Consider the following 22,119-nt stretch of genomic DNA (forward strand, 5'->3'; position numbering starts at 1 on the left):
GGAGGCTGGGCCTGGGCTGTTTCTGCTGGGGTTCTCCGTGCTTTCTGCCTTTTAGGGTGGGCCTGGCCTCTGGCTGGCCCTTTCATGACAAAACAAGCCGCAGCTGGGCAGCCTGTGGTTGGGGTCTTCTCCCTTTCCATCCCTCTGGGTCTGTTGGCAGAATTCTGGCATGGAGGTTGTAATTTCATTCTGAAGTTGCACTGGCTTTATTTTCCCGTTTTTTTTTGTTTTGTTGTTGTTTTGCTTTTTAAATGGCCAAAGGAGAACTCTCATGGCAAGCCAATGGAAGAAAAACTGCCCTGGGCCCAGGCATGACGGAAATAGCGGCTTGAAGAACAGGCTCTTTGAGAGTCTAGGGCAAATGCGAGCCAATTCCAAGGTGGCGTGTGATCATTGCTTAATGTCAGGCCCGTTGTTTTAGCTTAGAATGGAGATGGGAAATTACAGGCTGTCACCGGTCAGCGCCATTCATGCTTCTTGGCTCTGTTGAGCTTGGTTCCTCAAAAAGCAGGGCCACTGCGCATGTCAGCCTTGTTTCTTGGGGTCCTGTTTCCTTCTTGGCTTGCTTCTTGTGTTCTAGCACATGGCGAGGCCCACAAAGGCTGGACGTCTCCCTCAGACAGGTGATGGCCAGTTGAGAAGAGAAACCAGGGGTCCAGTGGGACAGACTAAGGGGCAGCTAAAAGCGGGGCCCTGGTAAGAGAGTTCTGGATGCCGGAGATTCAAACGCTGCCTGCTGGGGAGGGTCTGGGTATAACCCCCTGCTGGGGGGTCATGCATGGACCCCCCTGGGCAAAATTCACCCCATCTCCTAATGTTGGACATTTAGAAACAATACTAGGTTTAAAAAGATTTTGCAGCCAGGTGCCAGTGGCTCACCCCTGTAATCCTGGCCACTCAAGAGGAGATCTCAAGATCTGCGTTCGAAGCCAGCCCAAGCAGGAAAGTCTGTGAGACTTTTATTTCCAAAACCCAGCAAAAAGCCAGAAGTGGCTTTGTGGCTCAAGTGGTAGAGCGCTAGCCCTGAGCCCAGCGCCCAGGCCCTGAGTTCAAGCTCTAGGGCTGGGGAAAAATGTTTCGGAACTAAAACCAATGCAGAAACACAAATGCTTAATCTCTAATGGTTGCAGCCTTGGGGTGAATTCTGAGCCGCTTTTCTTCCCACTTCTGGGACATCAGCTTCTCCCTTGCAGGCCCGCGGGGCGCGCACCTCTCAGCTGCCCCTCACGGAGGATGCGAGGCAGCATTCCTTCTGTGTCTGTTCTTTTTCAGACATTTCCAGGACTTTGCAAGTACTGGCTTCCCAAGCCCTAGGCCCACGGGAGGAAGGGGGCTTTGCTTGCGGCCTCTCTCTCTTCTCTCTCTCATCCCCTCCCCTCTAGTCTCCCTCCAGCTCCCCTCTTCCTCTCTCTCATCGGCTCCTCTCCCTAACCTCCCTCCTCGTTTCCTCCTCTGTCTCTCCTCTCTGTCCCCTCTCTCTCCTTACTCAACCATTTCTTACACCTCCTCTTTGCTGGCTTTCTCTCCCCCATCTTTCTCCTCTCTCCCCATCTCCCCTCTTGTGTCTCTGAGCTCTCCTTGTGTTTCTGTCCTCTCCCTCCCTCTCATCCTCTTTCCCCCACCTCTTTATCTGTTCTCTTTCTCCCCTTTTGCCTCCTCTTCCCTCTTTCTTCCCTTCCTGTCCCTTCTCTCTCCTCCCATCTCCCTCCCTTCTCTTTCTCTTCCATCTGCCTCCTCTCCTGTTGTGTCCTTTCTCCCTCTCACCACTCGCCTCTCCTTACCGCTTCACGATCCTTTCCCCTTTCATTCTCTCTTCTCCTTCCCTTTTCTTTCCCCTCCCCTCCTCCTTTTCCGCTTTCTTCCCCAACTCCTTCTTTCCCCTCCATCTCTCTGCTCTCCTTTTCTCCCTCTTCACTCTCTCCTCCTGTCCTGTCTCCTCTCTCCCATCTCGGCTCCCATCTCTCATCTATCTCTTTTTGTGCTCTCCATTCTCTCCTCTCCCTTCTTCCCTTCCCCTCATCTGTTTACTTCAGCTTTCTTCTCCTGTCTCCTAAGGCGTCTCTTCCCTCTCGTTGTCTAACTCCCCTTTCCCCCCTCTCTCAACCCACTGCTGTCTCATCTCCTTTGCTTGCCCCGCTCTGTCTCTGTGCTTTGTCGTTTCTCTGCTGTCCTCTCTTGGGGGGGGGGGCGGGGGGAGGCGGGCATCCTTCCTGCTGGTGCTCCACATACCTGGAGGCTTGTGTGGGATCTGTGCGTGTCTCCCCAGCTGAGCACCCACACCTGGTCGTGTGACTTGTCGTAGGAGAGCTTGGCGGGCAGGGGGTCCACACCTATGGACTTGAAAGGAAACAGTGACAAGTTGGCCATCGTGGTGGTGGAGGCTGCTGTGCTATCCACTCCTGGGCTCTTCAGGGACGCAGTGAGCCTCCTCAATGACACAGCCCGGACCCCAGGGCAGAGCTGTTGCTGCAGCCTAAATGCCCGAACACAGGGGCTTTTCTTACTCAGGAATCAGTTTCGGGGCTCTCCCTTTCTTCCTTTACAAAGTCTTATTTTCTTGCCGGTCGTGGGGCTTGAACTCAGGGTCTAGGTGCTGACCCTGAGCTTTGTGCTCAAGGCTAGTGCTCCACCACTTGGGCCACAGCGCTCCCTCCAGCTTTTCCTGAGTAGTTTAAAGAGTCTCCTGGGGACTTTTGTGCTTGGGCTGGCGTCTCAGATCTCAGCCTCCTGGGTAGCTAGGATGCCAGGAACCACTTCTAGCTTTTTTGATAATTAGATGGGAGGGAGAGAGGGGAGGGAGGGAGAGATGAAGGAGGGGAAAGAGGGGAATAGGGAGGGAGAGAGGGAGGGAGATGGGACAGAGGGATGGGGAGGGGGATAGGACGGGAGAGGGTGGGAGGGGAGGGGGAGAGAAAAAGGATGGAGCAGAGGTACAAGGGAGAGAGGAAGGACAGGAGAAGAGGGAAAGAAGATGAGGGAGAGGGGAGGGTGGGGCAGGGGTAGGGAGGGAAGGACTGGAGAGGAATGTGGTGGGAGGTGGGGGGGAGGAAGGAGGGAGAGGGTGGAGAGAGAGGGGAGATGGAAGGGGGTGTTGGGGAGGAAGAGGGAGAGAGGTTGGAGGGATGGAGGGGAGAGAGGAAGAGGGAAATAGGGAAAGAGAAGGGAGAGAGGTGGGAAGGAGAGGGGGAGTTGGCAGGGAGAGGAGGGAGAGATGGGGGATGGATGGGAGGGACAGAGGGAGACACGAGGGAGGGGGAGGGAACTAAGGGGGAGAGTGGGGGAAAGGAAATTGGAGGGGTGGAAGAAGATCAGGGTGGAAGGGGAGAGGGAGAATGGAGAGAGGTAGGAGAGATGGGAGGGAGCTGGGAGAGAGGGGGGAGGGAGAGAGGATCCAGGAGGGTAGGGAGATGGGTGTGAGGGAAAGAGGGTCTGCAAGGGAAAGAAAAAGGATGGGAGAAGAGGGAAAGGAGATGAGAGGGGAGATGGGTGGGAGGGAGAGAGGGGAGAAGGGACAGAAGTGGGAGGGAGAAGGGGAGATGGAAGGAGGGGGGTTGGCAGGGAGGAAGGTGAGATTAGTGGGAGGGAGAGAGGGAGGGTGATGGGACAGAGGGATGGGGAGGGGAGGAAGGGGATGTTGGGAAGGGAGAGGGGTGATGGAGAGGAGATTGTAGGGATGGTGGAAGGGAGGGGGGAGAGGGGAGGGTGAGGGGAAGTAGGGAGAAGAGATGGGTGGCAGGGAGATGGAAGGGGAGAGGGGTGGAAGAAAGGAGGGAGAGCAGAGGGATGGGGAGGTGGGAGAGGGAGAAGACGGGGGAGGGGAGGAAGAGAGAGGTGAGGTAGCAGAGATGGGTGGGAGAGAGGGAAGGGGGAGGGAGAGGAGATGGAAAGAGGGAAGGAGAGAGAGGGGTGGCTGGGAGGGGAGAGGTGAGGTAGGAAGGGGGAGAGGAGGAGAGATGGATGGGAGGGAGGGAGAAGGGGATATAGGAGAGAGCCATAGAGGGGAGATGGGAAAGAGGGGAAGGAGGGAGAAAAAGAGATGGGAGTCAGGGAAGATGGGAGGGAGGGGAGATGGGAGAGAGGGGAGATGGCAGGGAGGATGGGAGGTGGGGAGAATTCTGGGAAGATTTGATGGAGAGAGGGGAGATGGAAGGGGAGAGGGGAGGGAGGGAGGGGAGGTAGAGAAGGAGATGGGAGGGAGGAAGAGGAAGGAGGGTGGGGAGGAGAGAGTAGAGTTGGATGGCAGAGAGGATGGAGAGGAAGAGGGAGAGACAGAAGGTGGGGAGGTGGGGTGAGGGAGGAGGAAGGTGTAGGGAAAGAGGGATGGAGAAGGTGTCTAAGAGAAAATTGGTGTAGACAGAAAAAATGATGTATTACCTTCCACCGCTGGCCTGTCAACAGAAACAAATGGAAGCTGTGGATGACATCTTAACATGCTGAACAAAACCAATTCTCAATAAGAGAATTCTGTACCTGTGAAGATATCCTCATATAATAAAGAGAAAATCAATACTTAGAAAATGGTGAGACTCTGTTGCCAGCAGCCTTAAAAGAGAACTATGTCATTCAGAAATAAAGAGCAAATGATAAGGTAAATATATATTGGAGAAATACAAATTATCGCCTGATAAAAATTATAATCATCTCATGAAGGGTTAAGTTATAGATGGAGTTAGTTATAATTCATTACCACAGGAATTCATGAGACATGAGAAAGGTTAAAAGGAGTTAAGTGTTTTTAGCATTATTGGGGGGAGGAACAAGGTATCAATTTATATGCACATGTATTGATGCAAAGATGCATGTTGTAATCTCTGTTAACACTGAGAGGAAAAATAGAATACATTCTAAACAGGCTACGGGGGTGGGTGGGAAATAGAAACATTTAACAAAGCTAAAAGAAGAAAAAAGCAACACAAATAGGTCAAATAAAAAATTAGATGACTGTCCCATTCCTATAATCCAAGCTACTTGGGAGGCTGATTTGAGGATCGAAGTTCAAAGCCAGCCTGTGCAGGAAAGTCTGTGACACTCTTATCTCCAATGAAGCACCAGAAAACCCGAACTGTTGCTGAAAGTGGTAGAGTGCTAGCCTTGAGTGGGAGAGTTCAGAGACAGGCCCCAGGCCCCATGACCGCCACCACCAACAAAAATTAGATGGTAAAACTTAAGTATAGAATTACATTAAATATAAATGAATCAAAAATACCAAGTAAAAAATTAAGATTATTGAACTAGAGAAAATTCCAACTATATCTCTAACAATATTTTAATATGAAAGCATTAAAAAAAAAACAGAAGAATGGGAACTGGGAATATGGCCTAGTAGTAGGGTGCTCGCCTCGTATACATGAAGCCCTGGGTTCGATTCCTCAGCACCACATATATAGAAAAAGCCAGAAGTGGCGCCGTGGCTCAAATTGGCAGAGTGCTAGCCTTGAGCAAAAGAAGCCAGGGACAGTACTCAGACCCTGAGTTCAAGCCCCAGGACTGGCAAAAAACAAAAAACAGAAGAATGGAAAATAATATGAGAACACCAATGAAAACAAATCTGATTTAGTTATGCTAGTATTAGAGGAAAAATAGCTTTTTCAGGCAAGCAGCATTAGCAGAGATAAAGCAGATTTTTTTAAAAGCATAAGTTGGGGACATTGATAAATCTAGAGTCAGTAGAAAATTTTAACACTCTTCAACAGCTGAGGGTAAAAAAAAAATCACAAAGGCTAGGAGATTGAAACAGTATAATGAATCAATGTGACATAACCGGCATATATTGAATACCATATCTAACTACCTCATAAAACACAGTCTTTTAAGGCACAGAGAACATTTGCCAACATTGATCATAAGCTCAGTTCCAGATCCATCTTCAAACTTCAGAAGGATTAAAATTTACTTCTTGTTCTCTGGCCAAGGAACTTTAGAAAGATAGGTAGAAAAATCTCCTGTTCTATTTGCTAGAAAAAACCATGACTTTTGTTTGATCTTGTTTTCTCCCTACAGTCTACTCCAGCCCGGGCAGTGCTAGAGAGAGAGTTCTGCTGAAGCCTCGCTCTAAACTCGCGTGGCGTTGGGGGGGCCTGACTCAGAGCTCATGTTCAGCTCTGACCTCTCTCCAAAATCCAATGCTAGATAATTCACCTTGGATTCCAGACTAATTCCAGACCAGCTTCTTACGTGCTGTCTTTAAATCTTGGATACCGTTTGGGGGCTTAATTTGCTCTCTAATCTGCGCTTTGTTTTCCTTTTCCTCTCATCCCTATACTCAGCCCATCAGAAAGTCTTCTAGGTGCCTGTTTAAAATACAGCAAGGAGTTGGGCGCAGTGGCTCGTGACTACAACCTCAGCTACTCAGGTGGCTCGTGACTACAACCTCAGCTACTCAGGAAGCGGAGGGCAGGAGGATAATGGTTTGAGGCCAGCCAGGGCGGCAAGTGTGAGAGGACTCCCCCCTCCCCCATCTCAACCAACACACAGCTGGGTGTGGCGGCCTATGCCTTCCACCCGGCTTACTCAGGAAGCCAATGGGAAGATGGCCGTCCAGGTGGGGCTGGGCAGTAAGCGCGATGTGATTTGGACGCATGGCTCAGGTGGTAGAGTTCCGTCACCATCTCCATCCCGGATTAAATGCCGTCACATCCCTGCTCCTCCTCCTGTCTGTCCTGAACTCCGCAGATGCGCATCAGCTTATGGCACGCCTCTGCCGAGCGGCGGCTTCGGCTTCCTCTCTTACCTTGGGTTTTTATTCGAGGACCTCAGAGGCCTCCAAGGTCCCCAGCGAGCTGACCTCACCGCCTCCCGCTGCTTCTCCTTCTCCCATGGCTGTCCACTCCCCCCGCTCCCCCTCATTGTGAGGGCCGCTTTACCACAGTGCCGTGGCTCTTGTCACCCTAACCCTGGCCGGCGCCCCGCCCGGGCTCTTCCTGGCTGCTCTCTAGGCTGTACCTGTAGGACTTTTTGGGCTTGAACGTCGACCACGAGGACTCTGCTCAGTGCGGGCTGGGCCACGTAGATGTACTGGTTCCTGACGTTGACCGCGGAGGCCCACTGGCACGGCTGCGCGGTGTCGGCTTCTCCACGAGGGCAGATTTCCTCCTGGAAGGCAATAGATGGCCATGGGCCTTTTTTTTTTTTTTTTTTGGTGCCAGTCCTGGGACTTGAACTCGGGGCCTGGGCGCTGTCCCTGAGCTCTTTGGCTTGTACTTAGTGCTCTACCACTTGAGCCACAGCACCACTCCCAGTTTTCTGGAGGTCAACTGGAGATAAGAGTTTCATGGACCTTCCTGCTCGGGCTGGCTTTGAACCACCATCCACACATCTCAGCCTGAGTAGCCAGGGTTACAGGTGTGAGCCACCTGTGCCAGGCTCTGTGTGCTTTTTAAATTCCCTTCTCCCTGTTGGGCCAAGGAGGCATGTAACCCCAGCAGAGGGGAGGGGAGAGGAGGCCTCGGCCACCATGGACTCAGTGCTTTCTAGAAGGAGGGCTGTCCTGACCACCCTGCGGGAAAGTTTTTAGGCACTTATTTTTCCAAGGTGCAGAAATATTTGGGCTATTTCTCACTGCGGGTTATGTTGCATGAAACCCTTCCCAGTGTGTCTTATCCAGAAAACTTGAGTCTAGGGAGCCGGGAGATCCTGAGAAATAATAATATAAGACATTAATGCCTAGCAGGGCGCCGGTGGCTCCCACCTGTAATCCTAGTTACCCAGGAGGCTGAGATCTGAGGATCACAGTTCAAAGCCAGCCCAGGCAGGAGAGTCCGTTAGACTCGTATCTAATTAGCCACCAGAAAACCAAAAGTGGCACTGTGGCTCAAAGTGGTAGAGCACTAGCCTTGAGCTGAAGAGCTCAGGGACAGCGCCCAGGCCCAGAGTTCAAGCCCCCCCAACAGCAAATGGAATTGCAATAATCCCGAGGCACACGTGGTTAAGAGACGGACGCTGGGTGATCTATCAGCTGCTCCAGGCACAGAGACTCACGTAGCTCATGAAAATCTTCTCGGTGGGTTTGAGGTGCCTCTGGATCTCACAGTCCACCGGGTGGATGACAACGATGCCGTCGTCGGAGAAGACGTAAAACATGTTTCCCACACTGAGGCCTGGGGGAAGGAAACGCACCCATTGGGCCCTGCCCGCTGCTGACTCGCTGGCGGTGTCACATAGGACATGGAATGCACGAGACAAAATGTGGTTCCTGGCCGGGAGGGAAAGGCGGGGAGGAGGCAGCTGGAAGGTGGCCGGGGATGGGGGAGAAGGGGCTAGGAAGCGATAAAGCCCACCAGCAGCAGCCCCGCAGACCCAGGCTTCCTTCACACACAGACGGGATGCTGCAAGCGTCTACCCCACGGTCTACCCTTGCCTTGATCCCAGCCCTCTGACCCTTCCTTTCTGACATCTTCCTCCTGCTGTCCTGCCAACCCTCTGCGAGCCAGCGCGAGCCAGACAGCGCCGTCAACACCCTGGCCGCGCCTAGCTGCGTCCCTCATCCTGGCTCGTCGTCGTGGCCAGCCAAGGAGAAGACATCAGGGGAGAAGGAACTGGGGGGGGGGGGCGGGAAACGGGACACCCGGATTGTTCAGTCTTTCTCTGGGGAAAAGGGTCCTCCTCAATTGTGCCAGTAATGGAGCTTAAATTCAGGGCTTTGCATTCTCATTCAGCCTTTGTTGTTTTTGCTCATGCTTGGCGCTCTACCCACTTGAGCCACACCTCTGCGCCTGACTTCTTGCTGGTTAATTAGGGTCTCGAGGATCAGGCTGGCTTCCAACCGCAATCCTCAGCTCTCAGCCTCCTGAGTAAGTAGGATTAGCAGCATGGGTCACGGATGCCTGACTCAGCCTCCTTACTTGGACAAGGAAGACCCTGAGGCCCAAGGAGGGGAAGGGCTGGGCCTACCTGCTTCTAACCCCCCCCCCCCCCGAGTTTGTGTGTGCACACACGGGAGACTATAGAGCAGTGTGCCGTGTGGAGCTCTTGCGGGAAGAGCGAGACCAAAGCCAGAGAGGGGGTGGTTAGCCCTGTGTCACAGTGTGCATCTTCCTGCCTCTAATGCCCACTAAGTCACTGCAGATGGGCCGGCTGGGCGGTGACACCGTGGCCACAGGGTGGGGACGAGGTCCCATGTGGGGACACATTCCCCAAGCAAGGACCAGACTCTGTGACCTAGCTTCACGCGTGCATACTGGCTTCAAGCCACATGGAATTGTCAACGTTAGACCATTTTGATGGCAACTTTATATATATGGTGATTTCCCGTATCCATTGAGAAATACATATCAACAGAAACTGTGTTAGCTTCCTTCTTTAGCATCCTCCCCAAAAGCATACTTTGAATACAGCTGTGGTAGATTCCAAAAAAGCTGTATGAGGTAAGGTATTCTTTTATTTTTCAAAAAATTTTTTTTCCTGGAGATTGAACTCAGGACCTTGTGCATGCTGGTACTTCTTCAGTCTCTTGGTCTTAATTTTTTTTTTTTAACAGCACAAGCTAAAGCAGTAAACCCAACAACAATATCAACCTACTGAGAAAACATAAGGTCCAGATCTAGGATTTACAGGATCTGGAAATCCCGGTCAGGTTTGTCTGCTTTAATTGAGCTTATAAGCAGACTTCAACAGAAATTTCCCATTTTAAAGTTTGCTGTTAAAGACACATTAAGAATTTGTTGTTTTGTTTTGTTGTTGTGCCAGTCCTGGGGCTTGAACTCGGGGCCTGGGCACGATCCTTGAGCTTTTTGTTCACGGCTAGCGCTCTACCACTTCAGCCACAGATTCGTATCTGGCGGTTTGGTGCTTAGTGGGTGATGAGAGTCTCAGGAACTTTCCTGCCTGGGCTGGCTTTGAACTGTGACCCTCAGATCTCAGCCACCTGAGTAGCTAGGATTGCAGGTGTGAGCCATTGGTTTTTAAGCTGAGTTCTGTGTTTTGGGAGTCTCACTCTCCCCTTCCCTCCCCTCCCCGTGATTTGGCCTGTGGGCTCTGCTTGTGGGAACTGCTCCGAGTCTGCAGAGCTGAGGAGTAGCGTATGGAAAGATGGCCCGCTATGGCTCGTGCATGCACGTGATCATTGAGGTCGCACGGGACAATCAAGCTTATTAGAGTACCTTCCTCTCGCCACAAAATATTTGCCACTGAAGCAGTCAGGAGTTAGGAAAGCAGGGACATGATTGCAGGAGGGGAAGAGAAGAAAACAATGTCAGATCTTCATTCAACCGAGGGACGGACAGTCTCGCACCGGCTCCGTGGCTCACAGAATCGCGCTACTGTGGACTCAGCAACTCGATAGGCACGAACCCTCCTATGCCTCAGGACATTCTGATTCTTAAATGAAACCTTTGAACTTAGGTTCTAGGATCTACTGCTCTCAGCTCGTTTCCTTAATTACTTCCAGGAGAAATGAGTTCACCAAGCTCTCTCCCAGGGAGACCATGCCAAATGCTTCCGGCGCCTTCCTGAGGACCAAGCCTTAGCTTGGAGTCTGATCAAAGGAAGGGGACTGACAATGAATTCTCATCTGGGGGGCAGTGACTGTAAGGGGGAGTACACTAGGTAGGTGACAATCCATACAGTAAAAGCCACTATGATTGTGGGGGGGTCACATTCCCCAATGACCTCCACCCCTCCAGTGGGTGACTGAAACCTCACACACATGGCTCTGAACTCTATGTTGTTTTTCCCTGGATGAGCAAGTCCATGATAAAAGTTTAATCGATAGATTAGGAACATCCAGAGATGAGCAATTATGAACACTAAAGTGGAACAAGGATAAGCAGACGGCAGTGAAAGTAACCTCAGCCATGTGAGTTATTCATTCCTGAGATTTTTCAGCTGAAGAATTTCTATACTATGGGGAAGCAAAAAATGCGGCTAAGTTGGGAGGGGCAGAGTTTCGGGTGTATGGCAAGTACGGAGCGGGACTGGGGCTTTGGTTCTGGGACCTCCTTGGGGTCTTGAGTTCAAGGTGGCCAAAGGAGAGCTGCTCGCCTCTGTGGCCCTTCTGCACCCAGCTGCGTGCTTGGGAGATACGTGTGTCTCCCAACCTTCAGGGCCTTCCCCATCTAACCTCCCTGAGCACCGCGGTGAGAGGCTAGAGATGAGGGCGGACTCACGCGTCTTCCTGGCGGAGTCCTCGATGAAGAGCGAGGAGATGTCTTCATCCACGCCCACCTCGTTCTTGGCGATGCAGGTGTAGGCGCCCGTGTCTTCATAGCGAACGCTGCCAATGTGGAGTTCGCTCCCATTGGCTGGAGAAAGGACAGCTCTCAGGGTGGCTGCTCAGCGAACCCCTCTCCCCCTGCATGCCCTCCCCCACTCTCGCTGGGGTAAAAACACAGCCCCTGTGGGCACCTGTGGCTCATGTCTGTAATCTTAGCTTCTCAGGAGGCTGAGATCTGAGGACCGGGGTTCAGAGCCAACCTGGGCAGGAGAGACTCAGTCTCTTGTCTCCAATAAATGACTCAAAAAACAAACACACAAACCCTGAAGTAGCACTGTGGCTCAAGTGGTAGAGTGCTAGCCTTGAGCAAAAGAGGCTTGGGGCTACCTCCCAGACTCTTTGAGTTCAGGTCCCAAGACTGGTCCAAACAACAACAACAAACAGAAAGTCCCTCAGCCCTTGGGTAAGGCCTGGGCTGCCCAGGGGGCACAAGCGAGAGGCGGAGATGGCACAGCTTCTGGTCACTGCTCACGGCACCCGTGTGGGCCCGGATCTCAGGGAAACTGGGGGAGATCCCAGGTCACTCCTTAACCTGTCGGGCACAAAGACATCTTGCCTCTCATTTCCACTGCCTAGGTGAGAACCAGCCTGAACCGGAATGGGGCTGGGCCCCTTAAGACACCTGGCTAATTCTTACCTAAAAGAGAGAGCTGTTTGGACATCTGGGCGGAGACATCCATGCCGTTTTTGAGCCAGGTGATTCTGGGTATGGGAATGCCCTCTGCGTGGCACCGCAGGCTGGCTGCCATGCCGGGCTCCTGCGCCTGGGTCTCCGGGTAGACCCGGATGACGGGCGGCACTGTGGACGAAGAGCAGCACTGGTGAGAGACCCTCATCTGGCCTTGGGCCCCGGGCCCAACCCTGAGCTCCATGCTCCAGAGGGTGAACTCGAGGGGGGGCCCTGGCCCTGTGATCTCTGTGAGCAACCAGAGCTCTCAACTGCGAAATGGATTGCAGGTGGTAAACACGTCATGTAATTCACGGCTTCCGTCATCATTCTAAATATGATCAGAAAGACATCCCAATACTTTAAACGCCGTTCAACTTATGCCACGCATAAAGAGTAACCACCACCAGAATTTATTTCTGAGGAAAATTCAGATGTATTATTTCTGTTATCGGAAAAACCATTGGACAGGGGCTTAATTTCTTGCAGGAAATGCTTTGGAAAGCACTTATGGCACTGACTGGCAGGACTGCTAATGACGTTACTGCTCTGGGAAAGTCCATTGATTTTCTGTGGGTTGGCCAAGTGGGTAATTTTTCTGTCTTTGCTTCCCACATCCTGGACTCTAACCAAGACGGCATGCCCTCTTCAGCTGTGGGCCCTAGCAGTCAAGTTTGGAGCTGAGGTTGTGACCAGGCCCACTTGGGTGAAGTTCTGGCACCTTCCATAGTGCACTGGCCATCTTACATGGGCAGGCTATGGGGAGGGACCTGGGAGAAACACAGACTCTTTGGAGGATCTGCCCTCCTACCCCTAGCTCTGGACCCAGGAAATAAAAATCAGTATATTTTCAGTGGCACCGAGGGCTTGTATTTGTTTATTTAAGTATAGATACTGAATTAAGGAGAAAATATTCTTTTAAAAAAAAGTTAAAGTGGGCTGGGAATGAAGTCCTGGGTTTGATTCCTCAGTACCACCTAAACAAAAAAGGCCAGAAGTGGTACTGTGTGCTAGCCTTGAGCACAGAAATGCTCAGGGACAGTGTCCAGGCCCCGAGTTCAAGCCCTAGGACCAGCAAAACAATAACAACAAGAACAACAAAGTTGAAGTGCTACTAATCCGCCCTCCCCCCGCCCCAAAGCAACCCAACAAACCACTTTAGCTTTATAGGAGGGTTGCTTTGCATATTTAAGGACTGACAAATTCTTAGAATAGGGAAGGCATTCTAAATTTGACCATGAAATGGGTGTAACTGTGAATCTGGACACCAAAACCTGACAGGGGAGGGCTCAAGGAGGCAATTATGAATGGGTCTCACTTGAGCCTACATGTAACACCAACTGAAATATTCCATTAACAACTAAAATCGAAGCCGGTACTTAAAGAATATGGTGACAGTGCAATATGTCTCAATGACTATTAGGAAATCTATCACTGATTACACCCAAAGCCAAAGACAGTTGAAAAGCAAAGCAATTTGATTCTCTTGCTAGAATCTCAAAGAACTTCCAAAAGAAACCGTCAAGTCCATATTTCTAGGGAGGAAAAAAAGAAACAACACTCAATTAAAAAACAGAATATTTTCTTCTCACAATGAAGCCTATTTCTATAAAAAGGAAGGAATAAGCACTTCTGTTTTCAGAATAGTGAACCATTGAGTAGAAGAAGGAGAAAGCAAAGATGTTACGTTGGGTGTTAACAAAGAAAGGCAATTGAGGAGAATGATATTTTTGTGGCTACCAACCAGGTAACAAACCAACAAAAAATATGGTGAATAATAGAGTTCAGTAAAGAAGTCAATACCACCACATACAGAATTAATTGCTTACTTATATATCAGTGATAACCAGACAGACAACAGAGTAGATCTCTGTAAACTACAGAATTCCTGGGCAAGCTGGTACCAGCGTCTCAGCTCTGCAGTCGAGCTACTCAGGAGGATGAGATCTGAGTGAGGATCATGATTCGAAGCCTGCCTGGGTAGGAAAGTTCGCGCGACTCTTACCCATAATTAACCAGCTGAGAGGGGAGCTGTGGCTCAAGTGGTAGAGTGCTGGCCCTGAGGGAAAAAAGCTCAAGGCCAGTGCCCAGGCCCCAAGTTCAAGCCCCAGTATAGGCACATACGCAAAAAAAAAACAAAACCCAAAATAAAACCAACCTCATGGAAGGTATAAGAAGGTCTGGAATAACTGAAGATGTTCTTGGATAGGAAGACTTATTGTTATGAAACCTGATCTGACAAATTAAGCCATACATTTAATCTAATTCCTACTGAAGCCAATCGGTCGGGGCTTGACAAAGTGATTTATCTCGAAAGAAACATTCGTTTTGTTGGTGAACACAGCTGAGCAGTGTTTGAAAAATGAGAGTGATGACTGTCACTTTTCGACATCAGATATTAGAAGTATTACCACAGCAAGCGGAGGGGTGGGGGTCCCCATGCCGAGCCTGGGGCCGCAGTGATGACTCTGATTGACTGAACTAGGTTCTGTCGATTCGGTATTGTATAGCTCAGGAAATGGCCCTCGCCCGTCAGGAATGACTCACGCAGCAATGAGTAAGAGCTTCTGTCTTAGCCAGATGGGAGTGGCTCACACCTGTCATCCTACCTACTCGGGGGGCTGGGATCTGAGGATGGAGGTTTGAAGCCAGCCTGGGCAGGAGGGAGTGGAGGTGTAGCTCATGTCCATAGGGTGTCAGCCTGGAATGAGAAAGCTCAGGGACAGTGCCCGGGCCCTGAGTTTCAGGCCCTAGTACTGGCATGCGGCGCGCGCACAGCCTTAGTCCCTTCCCACGTGGCGTTTCCCGTCCAAAGGAAGAGGTTTACTGCAGAGAATCGGGAGTCCATCATTCAGCTGACTGTGGAGAACAGACCCTGCTCTCCCCTCTTCACAAAGGGGAACTTAACTACCCACCACCTGCGGTGCCAGTCCCTTTATTGGTCCAGGAACTGAGAACTGAGAACCACCAGAAAACCGGAAATGGCACTGTGGCTCCAAGTGGTAGAGTGTGAGCTTTGAGAGCAAAAGCTCAGGGATAGCACCCAAGCCCTGAGTTCAAGCCCCATGACCACCACCAACAACAAAAACTGTAAATAAAAGGAAGTGACTTTGCCATTGATGACTTGCTAGAGAAATAGACAAACAAAACCTAACGATATACAAACAATGACATTTGCCTCCTGCTCTAGTTCTGGTGCCCAAGCTGCGGGCCTGGCTCGCTTCCTCCGTGCTTCCTCCCACTCCATTAGCAGTCCTTTGCCGGAGGAGGAATCCCTAAGTGTCAGCAATTGGGGAATGGATCTCAAGTGGCCTCTCTGGGTTTCAGTGGAAGGCTCTCTTCTTTGTTTAGACTCCCAGAGCTCGGATCAGGCTTTTCAACCGAGACCAGGCTATAATAATAGCTGGGCTGTGTGTGTGTGTGTGTGTGGTGTGTGTGTGGTGTGTGGTGTGTGGTGTGTGTGTGTGTGTGTGTGTGTGTGTGTGTGTGTGTGTACCTTGTTCCTGCCTCAGCTTGTCTGGCCTTGAGGGCTTCACCCCCGTCACCAGCTTTGTCTTAGAATTCTAGGTTCCCTTGAGGCAGAAGAGCCCTTGCTCCCAACGCTGTGGACTTGCCGCTTCATTTATCAAGGAATGCCAGAGCAAACAGTTTCCTCCAAGCATAGACATCTCATCTCTTGCTCTCACTTGCTCTCTCTCTTCTCATTTGCTTTGGACAAAAAAAAAAGCGGGGGGGGGGGGAGGAGCCCGGCAGAGCTACTGCCCCCCCGCCCCGCCCCCCGCCTGTAATCCTAGCTACTCAGGAGGCCGAGATCTGAGGATCACAGGTGGAAGGCAGCCCCAGCAGGAAAACCTGTGAGACTCAGCTCCAATTGTGGTAGGGAGTAGAGCTGACTCCATCTTGATTAAGGAAACTCGGTAGCAATTGTTCAAATGAAGTTAAATATTAGGTCAACCTGACCGCAAAATTCTGCTTCTGTAAATGACTTGTTGTTTGCTCTACCCCCCTGTGTCAACCCCCTACATCTGTGCTACACTTTTACCTTTAGAAACCCCAGCTGGAGGACTGTTGGGGGGGGACTGTTAGGGGTCGCAGTTTCAGCTCCCGAGTCTGTGCTGCTTCCCTGGCCGCTCAGTTCGCTTTTTACTTCCCCAATAAATCCATCTTTGCTTGAGACTGTCTCTGCGTGGTGGACGGTGGGTTTGAGTCCCACTTGGGGTACCTTCCCCGGAACCCCGTAACACAATGAAGCAGCAAAAAGATTAGAGGTGGGGGTGTGGCTTCAGCGGTAGAGCGTCCGTCTTGAGTGTGAGACCCGAGTTCAGGCCTCAGTACTGACATCAAAGAAATAAAGGGAGCTGCCGGTGACAGAGAAGCCGAGCGGAAGGGCTTGAAATGTTAGCTTGATTGTACTTCCTGGGGCTTGTCTCAGGCTGGGAGGGGCTGGAGTACCCCGCGTGGGGTTGTTTCCCACTCGGGCCTTTGGAGCACTGTCAACCTCTTGTCACCGGTCACTAGCTAGTGTCTTCAGACTGACCCGAGACCCTGTCTCTGCTGGGAGGGTGCCCAGTGCTGGCTGGGTGCCTGTTGCACCCCGCTGGGCCCGGAATGCCAGCCTGGGCGGTAACAACTGGGCATTCTCCATTAGCTCACGCATAGTCCATCACAGGCCAACCAGCACAACTATGAAGCCCCAAAGAGTTGCATTTAGGCCTCAACGGAAATAATGAGCTACAGCGTGGACATGTGCAAAGATAAAAATCCTGAAAACACTCTGTAGGGTTAACACAACCGGATGTTAGCTTGAACCTAGAGGTCAGCAAAGGTCACAAGTGATGGAATCTAGAGCAGCCAGGTTGAGGTGAATGGCTGATAGCATGGGCTTTGGCTCTAGAACAACCAGTTGTGTGAGCCCCAGGCCCTCCTTAGAAACCCACCCATAGAATAGGCGAGAACAGCCTTTCCCAGAGGGCTCCCAGGTAGCGTGTTTAGCACCGGGACGGACCAAACACATGCTTGGGAAGCACAGGCTGGCGGGGTGTCATCTGGAGGGAGTGGGGTTCATTCATGCCCCACACCTCCAGGAACGCTGGCAACACTGAGAAACCTTTCAGACCTGCCCTGCCGGAGATGAGGCCGGGCCTGAGAGGGAGCAGGCGGGAACCAGTCTGCGCTGGCTGGATCCAGAGACCCTGAGCTCACCTGGGGCAGCACCTCACTTCCTGTCACCTGCGGGGGGGCGGGGGAGGGCCCACTTTGCAGTGGCTGCTGGGACCTGGGCTGTCCCACCTCCGTCTGAGGTGGGCGGGGGGGCGGGGGTGGGGTTTTTTCCCCATTTTACTTATTGCAACAGTCAGGACAGTTCAGGGGTTAGCTCCTTCTCTCCCACAACAGAATGTTGGGGGAGCGTTGTTTCACCAGCATTTTTTTTGGGGGGGGGGTGGGTGGGGGTGATGGAGGGGACAACCCGCACGGAGCCATTTACTAACCATTCACCTGCAGGACGTGGGTCTGGAACAGCTGCTCGTGGCCCGAGGCGTGGCAGGTGTAATTGCCCATGTGGACGGTGGTCACTTTGGTGATGTACAGGGAGTCATCTTCTCCAAAGTCCTGCGTGGGCACAGATGACAAGTGAGATTAGGCTCTTGACTGGCGAGGGCTGGAACGGGACGGCTGGCGTCTCCCGGTTGTCTAGGAGAACTGAAATTCTATGGGAGGGTGGGGAAGGGGGGGGAGAAGCAAGTGGAGAGGAGGAGGTAGGGGGAGAGGGAGGGAGAGGAGGGCTGGGGGAGGGAGAGGAAGTCCTTTCTGCCTGCCACGTGGTTGTAATAGCTTTGGGCAGAGGCACACAGACCAGCCTTCTGGGGCGCGGATTCTGCCGCTCTAGGCCTGGGACATCCATTTATACCTGACTTTGCAGGTGTCCCCTCCCGGCATGGGGTGAGCTCATTTTTGTCACCACAGTTCCTCCAGCTTGTTGTTGGTGGTCATGGGGTTTGAACTCAGGGCTGTGTTTTGTTTTTTTCCTGCAGAACTGCACACAGGGCTAGTTGGCTGATTTCGTCTGAGCATGCTGGGATGGAACTGCCTGGCAAACCATGGGGATTCCTCAGCAGGTTTGGCTTTCGCCACCCAGCATCTCTGAGGCTGTGGTGCTTGGAGCCAGTGGGAACAGACAAGGCCAATTCCTGGGTGAGGGAAGGGGCTGGGTGTTGCTGGCGTATGAGAAGAGATGGGGGAGCCCAGCAGCTGGCCTCTAGAGACCCACTACTCAGCTTGAGCTCTGCTACTGCCCAAATGTGCCCAGAGTCCTTAAGTGCCGAGGGGCACTAGTTTCTTCCTCCATCTGTAAGTTGTGCACCATGTGAGCAATAGAACACACGTTCATGGATTTCCATGCCACATACACAGTTTCTTTTGTTTTGTTTTTGGCCAGTCCTGGGTCTTGAACTCAGGGCCTGGGCACTGGGCTAGTTTTGCTCAAGGCGAGCACTCTACCACTTGAGCCACAGCGCCACTACTGGACTTTTCTGTGTATATGGTGCTGAGGAATTGAACCCAGGGCTTCATGCATGCTAGGCAAGCACTCTACCACTAAGCCACATTCCCAGCCCAGAACAGGCTTTAAAAAGAAATTACTATTAATATTTTTTTTGTCAGTTATGGGGCTTGAACTCAGGGCCTGGGCGCTGACCTTGAGCTTTTGTGCTTGAGCTCAAGGTGAGTGTTCTACCACTTTGAGCCACTTCGGTGGGGATGGCTAATTGGAGATGAGAGTCTCATGGACTTTCCTGCCTGGGGCTGGCTTTGACTCACGGTCCCCAGGTCTCAGCCTGCACAGTAGTTGGCATGACAGGCGTGAGCCACCGGTGCCCAGCTAACACGCACAGCTTATTTTTTTTTTCTGTCCTTATTCACAGAAGATGCAAAGCCTTTCTGTTGGGGATTCGGTTTGGCCTTGAAGGGGGAAGGGCGACGGGAGATCCCAAGACGCTGCCCTCCCCCCAGCCCTGGGACAGTATGGACGGTAGTCACTCCCACCTTCCGGCTTCCACCGGAAGAGAAGCAAAGCAGCCCCCGCCTCTCGGCTCGGCCACGTGTGTAATGGCTGAGACCCCGTCCTTGGGGGGCTGTGGTCTCCACCCATAGAGGAAGTTCCGTGACATCACCTTTAGCCAACCGTTAAGATCCAGTAGCCCCTCTCCTGCGCACCTCTGGGGGTAGAAACTGTTAGCCCCTCCCCTGAATAAACCAGAACACACCCTGAGGCTTTCTCCGGGACACCCACGCGCCCGTGTCTTCCTTGACTACTGGCCAGGGGGATGTGAGAGGGCGGTAGAGGACCACACACGGAAGAGGCAGAGAAGCCCAGGACCCTCCACGTGGATGGGGGGGCAGAGCGAAGCCCGGCACCTTTCCTCACTTCTGCTTTCCCCTTCCCTTTTTCTGAGGTTTTTTTTGTTTTTTTTTTGGTGCTAGTCCTGGGACTTGAACTCAGAGCCAGGATGCTGTCCCTTATCTTACCCCCCACCCCACCCCATCAAGGCCAGTACTCTACCACTTTTGAGCCACAGCTCCGCTTCTGGCCTTGGGCTGGTTCATTGGAAATAAGAGTCCCGTGGGTTTTCCTGCCGGGGCTGGCTTTGAACTGTGATCCTCTCAGGTGTCAGCCTCCTGAGTAGCTGGGATGCCAGGAGTGAGCCACCAGCATATGCAGCTGTAAGCCTCCTTTTCCCACAGAGGTAACCAGGGTTGGAAGAGAGAGGCCGCCGCGCGCAGGGCGGTTCCGAGGGCTCCGCGCTCGCATGCACGCTACTGTGTCTCGAAGTGATGACGCTTTTCCTCGCTCGCCGCCATCTAGAGGGTCTGGCCACGGCCATCTTGAGCCCCTTTAAAGATGCTTTTCGGGCTCGTGCAATGAGGGGGCCCGAGAGAGGCGTGAGGGCGGGCAGAGGCAGGAGGACCCGTCCTAGGCTCACAGCCTGCTTTCAGCAGCAGGAAGAAGAACGCTGGCCCTGCACCGCTCTGCCGCAAGAGGCCCCGTTCCTACCCTCCCCGGAAAGCCTCGGCCACGAAGATCAAACAGCGGATAGCCAATCTGTCCTGTGGCGTAACAGAGCCATAAAAGGTTCCTGCCTGACTTACTTGCGAAAAGTTAATGGCGAGGCCACGTTGGGACGGCATCTTTCTAGTCTAAGCTAATTCCTGTGTCAGAAATCTAAGTCTTGAAGAAAAGATGTTTTTTGCCTGGAGTTTCAGTGGTGGGATAATGCTTTGTTGTTGTTGGTGGTGGTGGTGGGTGGTGTGTGTGTGTGTGTGTGTAGTGGGCTGGTACTCTTATTTCCAGCTTTTTTGCTGGCTGAATCTCACAGACATTCCTGCCTGGGCTGGCCTCGAACCATGATCCTCAGATCTCAGCCTCCTAAGCAGCTAAGATTACAGGGGCCCAGTTGAGTTGGTCTGGCAAGGGGGGAGCTCACATTCTCCTCCCTTCGCACCCACAAGGCGAGGCAGCAGCAGCGCTGAGGACTGGCCTTAAGCCTCGTCTCCATTTTCACACCTTGCCTCCTCTCTGTCCTGAGGCTCTGGGAGGGACTCAACAGCTCCTCTGCTCTCCGTAGGGTAGCGGCCTCAGCCTCCACTGGCGACTCCTGTTGTGCCTTTAGCCTCCTCCTGCAACCTCTGCATCTGCTCTCCCTGCCTGCCAAGTGCAAGTCCTCACCCCTGTGAGTACAGCCAGGCCTCTCGGGTAAGCCGCGAGGGGCGGCTGGCTGCGTGAGGGCTCTTCCCAGCCGCAGACTGAACGCACTGCCAGACGGAGGCATCAACTCCGGGGGAGAGCCTGCCTCTGTCATCAATAAAAGAATGGTCTCTCAGCTAAAACAAGAGGCATCATATAATTATAGAACAAAGTGCACACTGTTTTGCGAATATGAATACTGGCTACAGAAATCAAATTTACCTCGTTGGAGGTGGGGGGAATTGCTTTAAAAATTGATTTATAAGGAGCTACATAAAGCGAAACCTGTAATCCTTCCTCTTCGGAATGTTCCTTGCGGTGTGTGTGAATACTGCATACTGCTATCAATGCTTGATTGCATCTCTGTAATTGTCTTTTTATGGATAGCTCTCCTTTTTTTTTTTTTTTTTTGCTTTTTTTCTCTGATGCATAGAAATGTATTAGCAAAATCAAGGTTCCTTCCAGAAATAAACAGATGCCAGATTAGACCATTCTTTGTCTTGGTGTGCACATCCATTTTGGGGAAAGAGACAATTTTGTTTAAAGACATGACTCTTTTATTGAAAAGCTATTTTCTAAGTATTTGCCCTTATTAAGGAAAACAATTAAACGCGACTTAAGTATTAAGTAATGGTGAAGCAGAGAGGAGATGGGGGATGCTGTCAGAGTACCTCGCGAGAGTCAGTAATAAATAATACGGAGCTGGGCCCCCAGCGCTGAGTACCTAGTGGCTCAGCATTCAGCACCAGGCCTGCCCAAGTGCTTTCGAGTTCAGGTTCAGAAAGGGTGATTCAGAGCTCTTCTGGCCTTGCTCTTCTTAGGGGTACCCCTGGCTCTCTGGGGGAAGAGTGTAAGGAGAGCAACCCCCTCCCCCCCCCCCCCGCTGACTCCATCACTATCTCTCTTCTGGCCCTTAGACTATCACTTTTTGGACGGCTCTCTACCTTAGAGACGGGGCTGGAAACTGACAGTGGGTACAAGTCAGACCCTGAGGCCAGCACTGTGATCTCGAGGAAGCTACCCAGGAAGCCAAGCTCAGAGGAGGTGCTTGGAGGCTGAGTCAGAGCCCAAGTCCCATTGGCTGGCATAGCAAGGACCTGCAATCCCAGTTCTCAAGTGTACAAACTCATCGTGCAGAGCGCTGAAGAGGCCGGGCACCGGTGGCTCACGCCTGTGGTCCTAGCTACTCAGGAGGCTGAGATCTGAGGATGGCAGTTCAAAGCCAGCCCGGGCAGGAAAGTCAGTGAGACTCTTATCTCCAATGTACCACTAGAAAACCAGAAGTGGTGCTGTGGCTCAATGTGGTAGAGCGCTAGCCTCAAGCAAAAAGGGTTCAGGGACAGTGCCCAGGCCCCAAGTTCGAGCCCCACAACCACCACCACCACCACCACCACCACCAATAAAGCTCCAAAGATCCGTATATTTAGATGTCTTCAGTGCTAACTGGAGAGAATTGGCCATTGCCTGTAAGTGTTTCAAGTTATGCTGTTTTCCAAGATTTTA

The 22,119-nt window shown here is 52.0% G+C and overlaps 1 protein-coding gene across 2 annotated transcripts in view; it reads right to left on the reverse strand.

Moving 5' to 3' along the window:
- Fstl4 (follistatin like 4) overlaps nucleotides 1–22,119 on the reverse strand; it is a 280,522-nt gene that overhangs the window by 3,151 nt on the left and 255,252 nt on the right. Inside the window, exons 8-14 of one of the 2 annotated variants that reach the window (XM_048334238.1) lie at nucleotides 17,366–17,486; nucleotides 11,847–12,008; nucleotides 11,103–11,237; nucleotides 10,098–10,124; nucleotides 7,978–8,096; nucleotides 6,943–7,092; nucleotides 2,230–2,337 (exon numbers count right to left, since the gene is read on the reverse strand). In XM_048334238.1, the coding sequence (XP_048190195.1) occupies nucleotides 2,230–2,337; nucleotides 6,943–7,092; nucleotides 7,978–8,096; nucleotides 10,098–10,124; nucleotides 11,103–11,237; nucleotides 11,847–12,008; nucleotides 17,366–17,486 (822 nt within the window). The remainder of the gene's footprint in view (nucleotides 1–2,229; nucleotides 2,338–6,942; nucleotides 7,093–7,977; nucleotides 8,097–10,097; nucleotides 10,125–11,102; nucleotides 11,238–11,846; nucleotides 12,009–17,365; nucleotides 17,487–22,119) is intronic. The other variant, XM_048334239.1, reaches the window with a different exon arrangement.

The sequence above is a fragment of the Perognathus longimembris genome, chromosome 25 (assembly GCF_023159225.1).
Source record: "Perognathus longimembris pacificus isolate PPM17 chromosome 25, ASM2315922v1, whole genome shotgun sequence".
NCBI classification, from domain to species: Eukaryota; Metazoa; Chordata; class Mammalia; order Rodentia; family Heteromyidae; genus Perognathus; species Perognathus longimembris.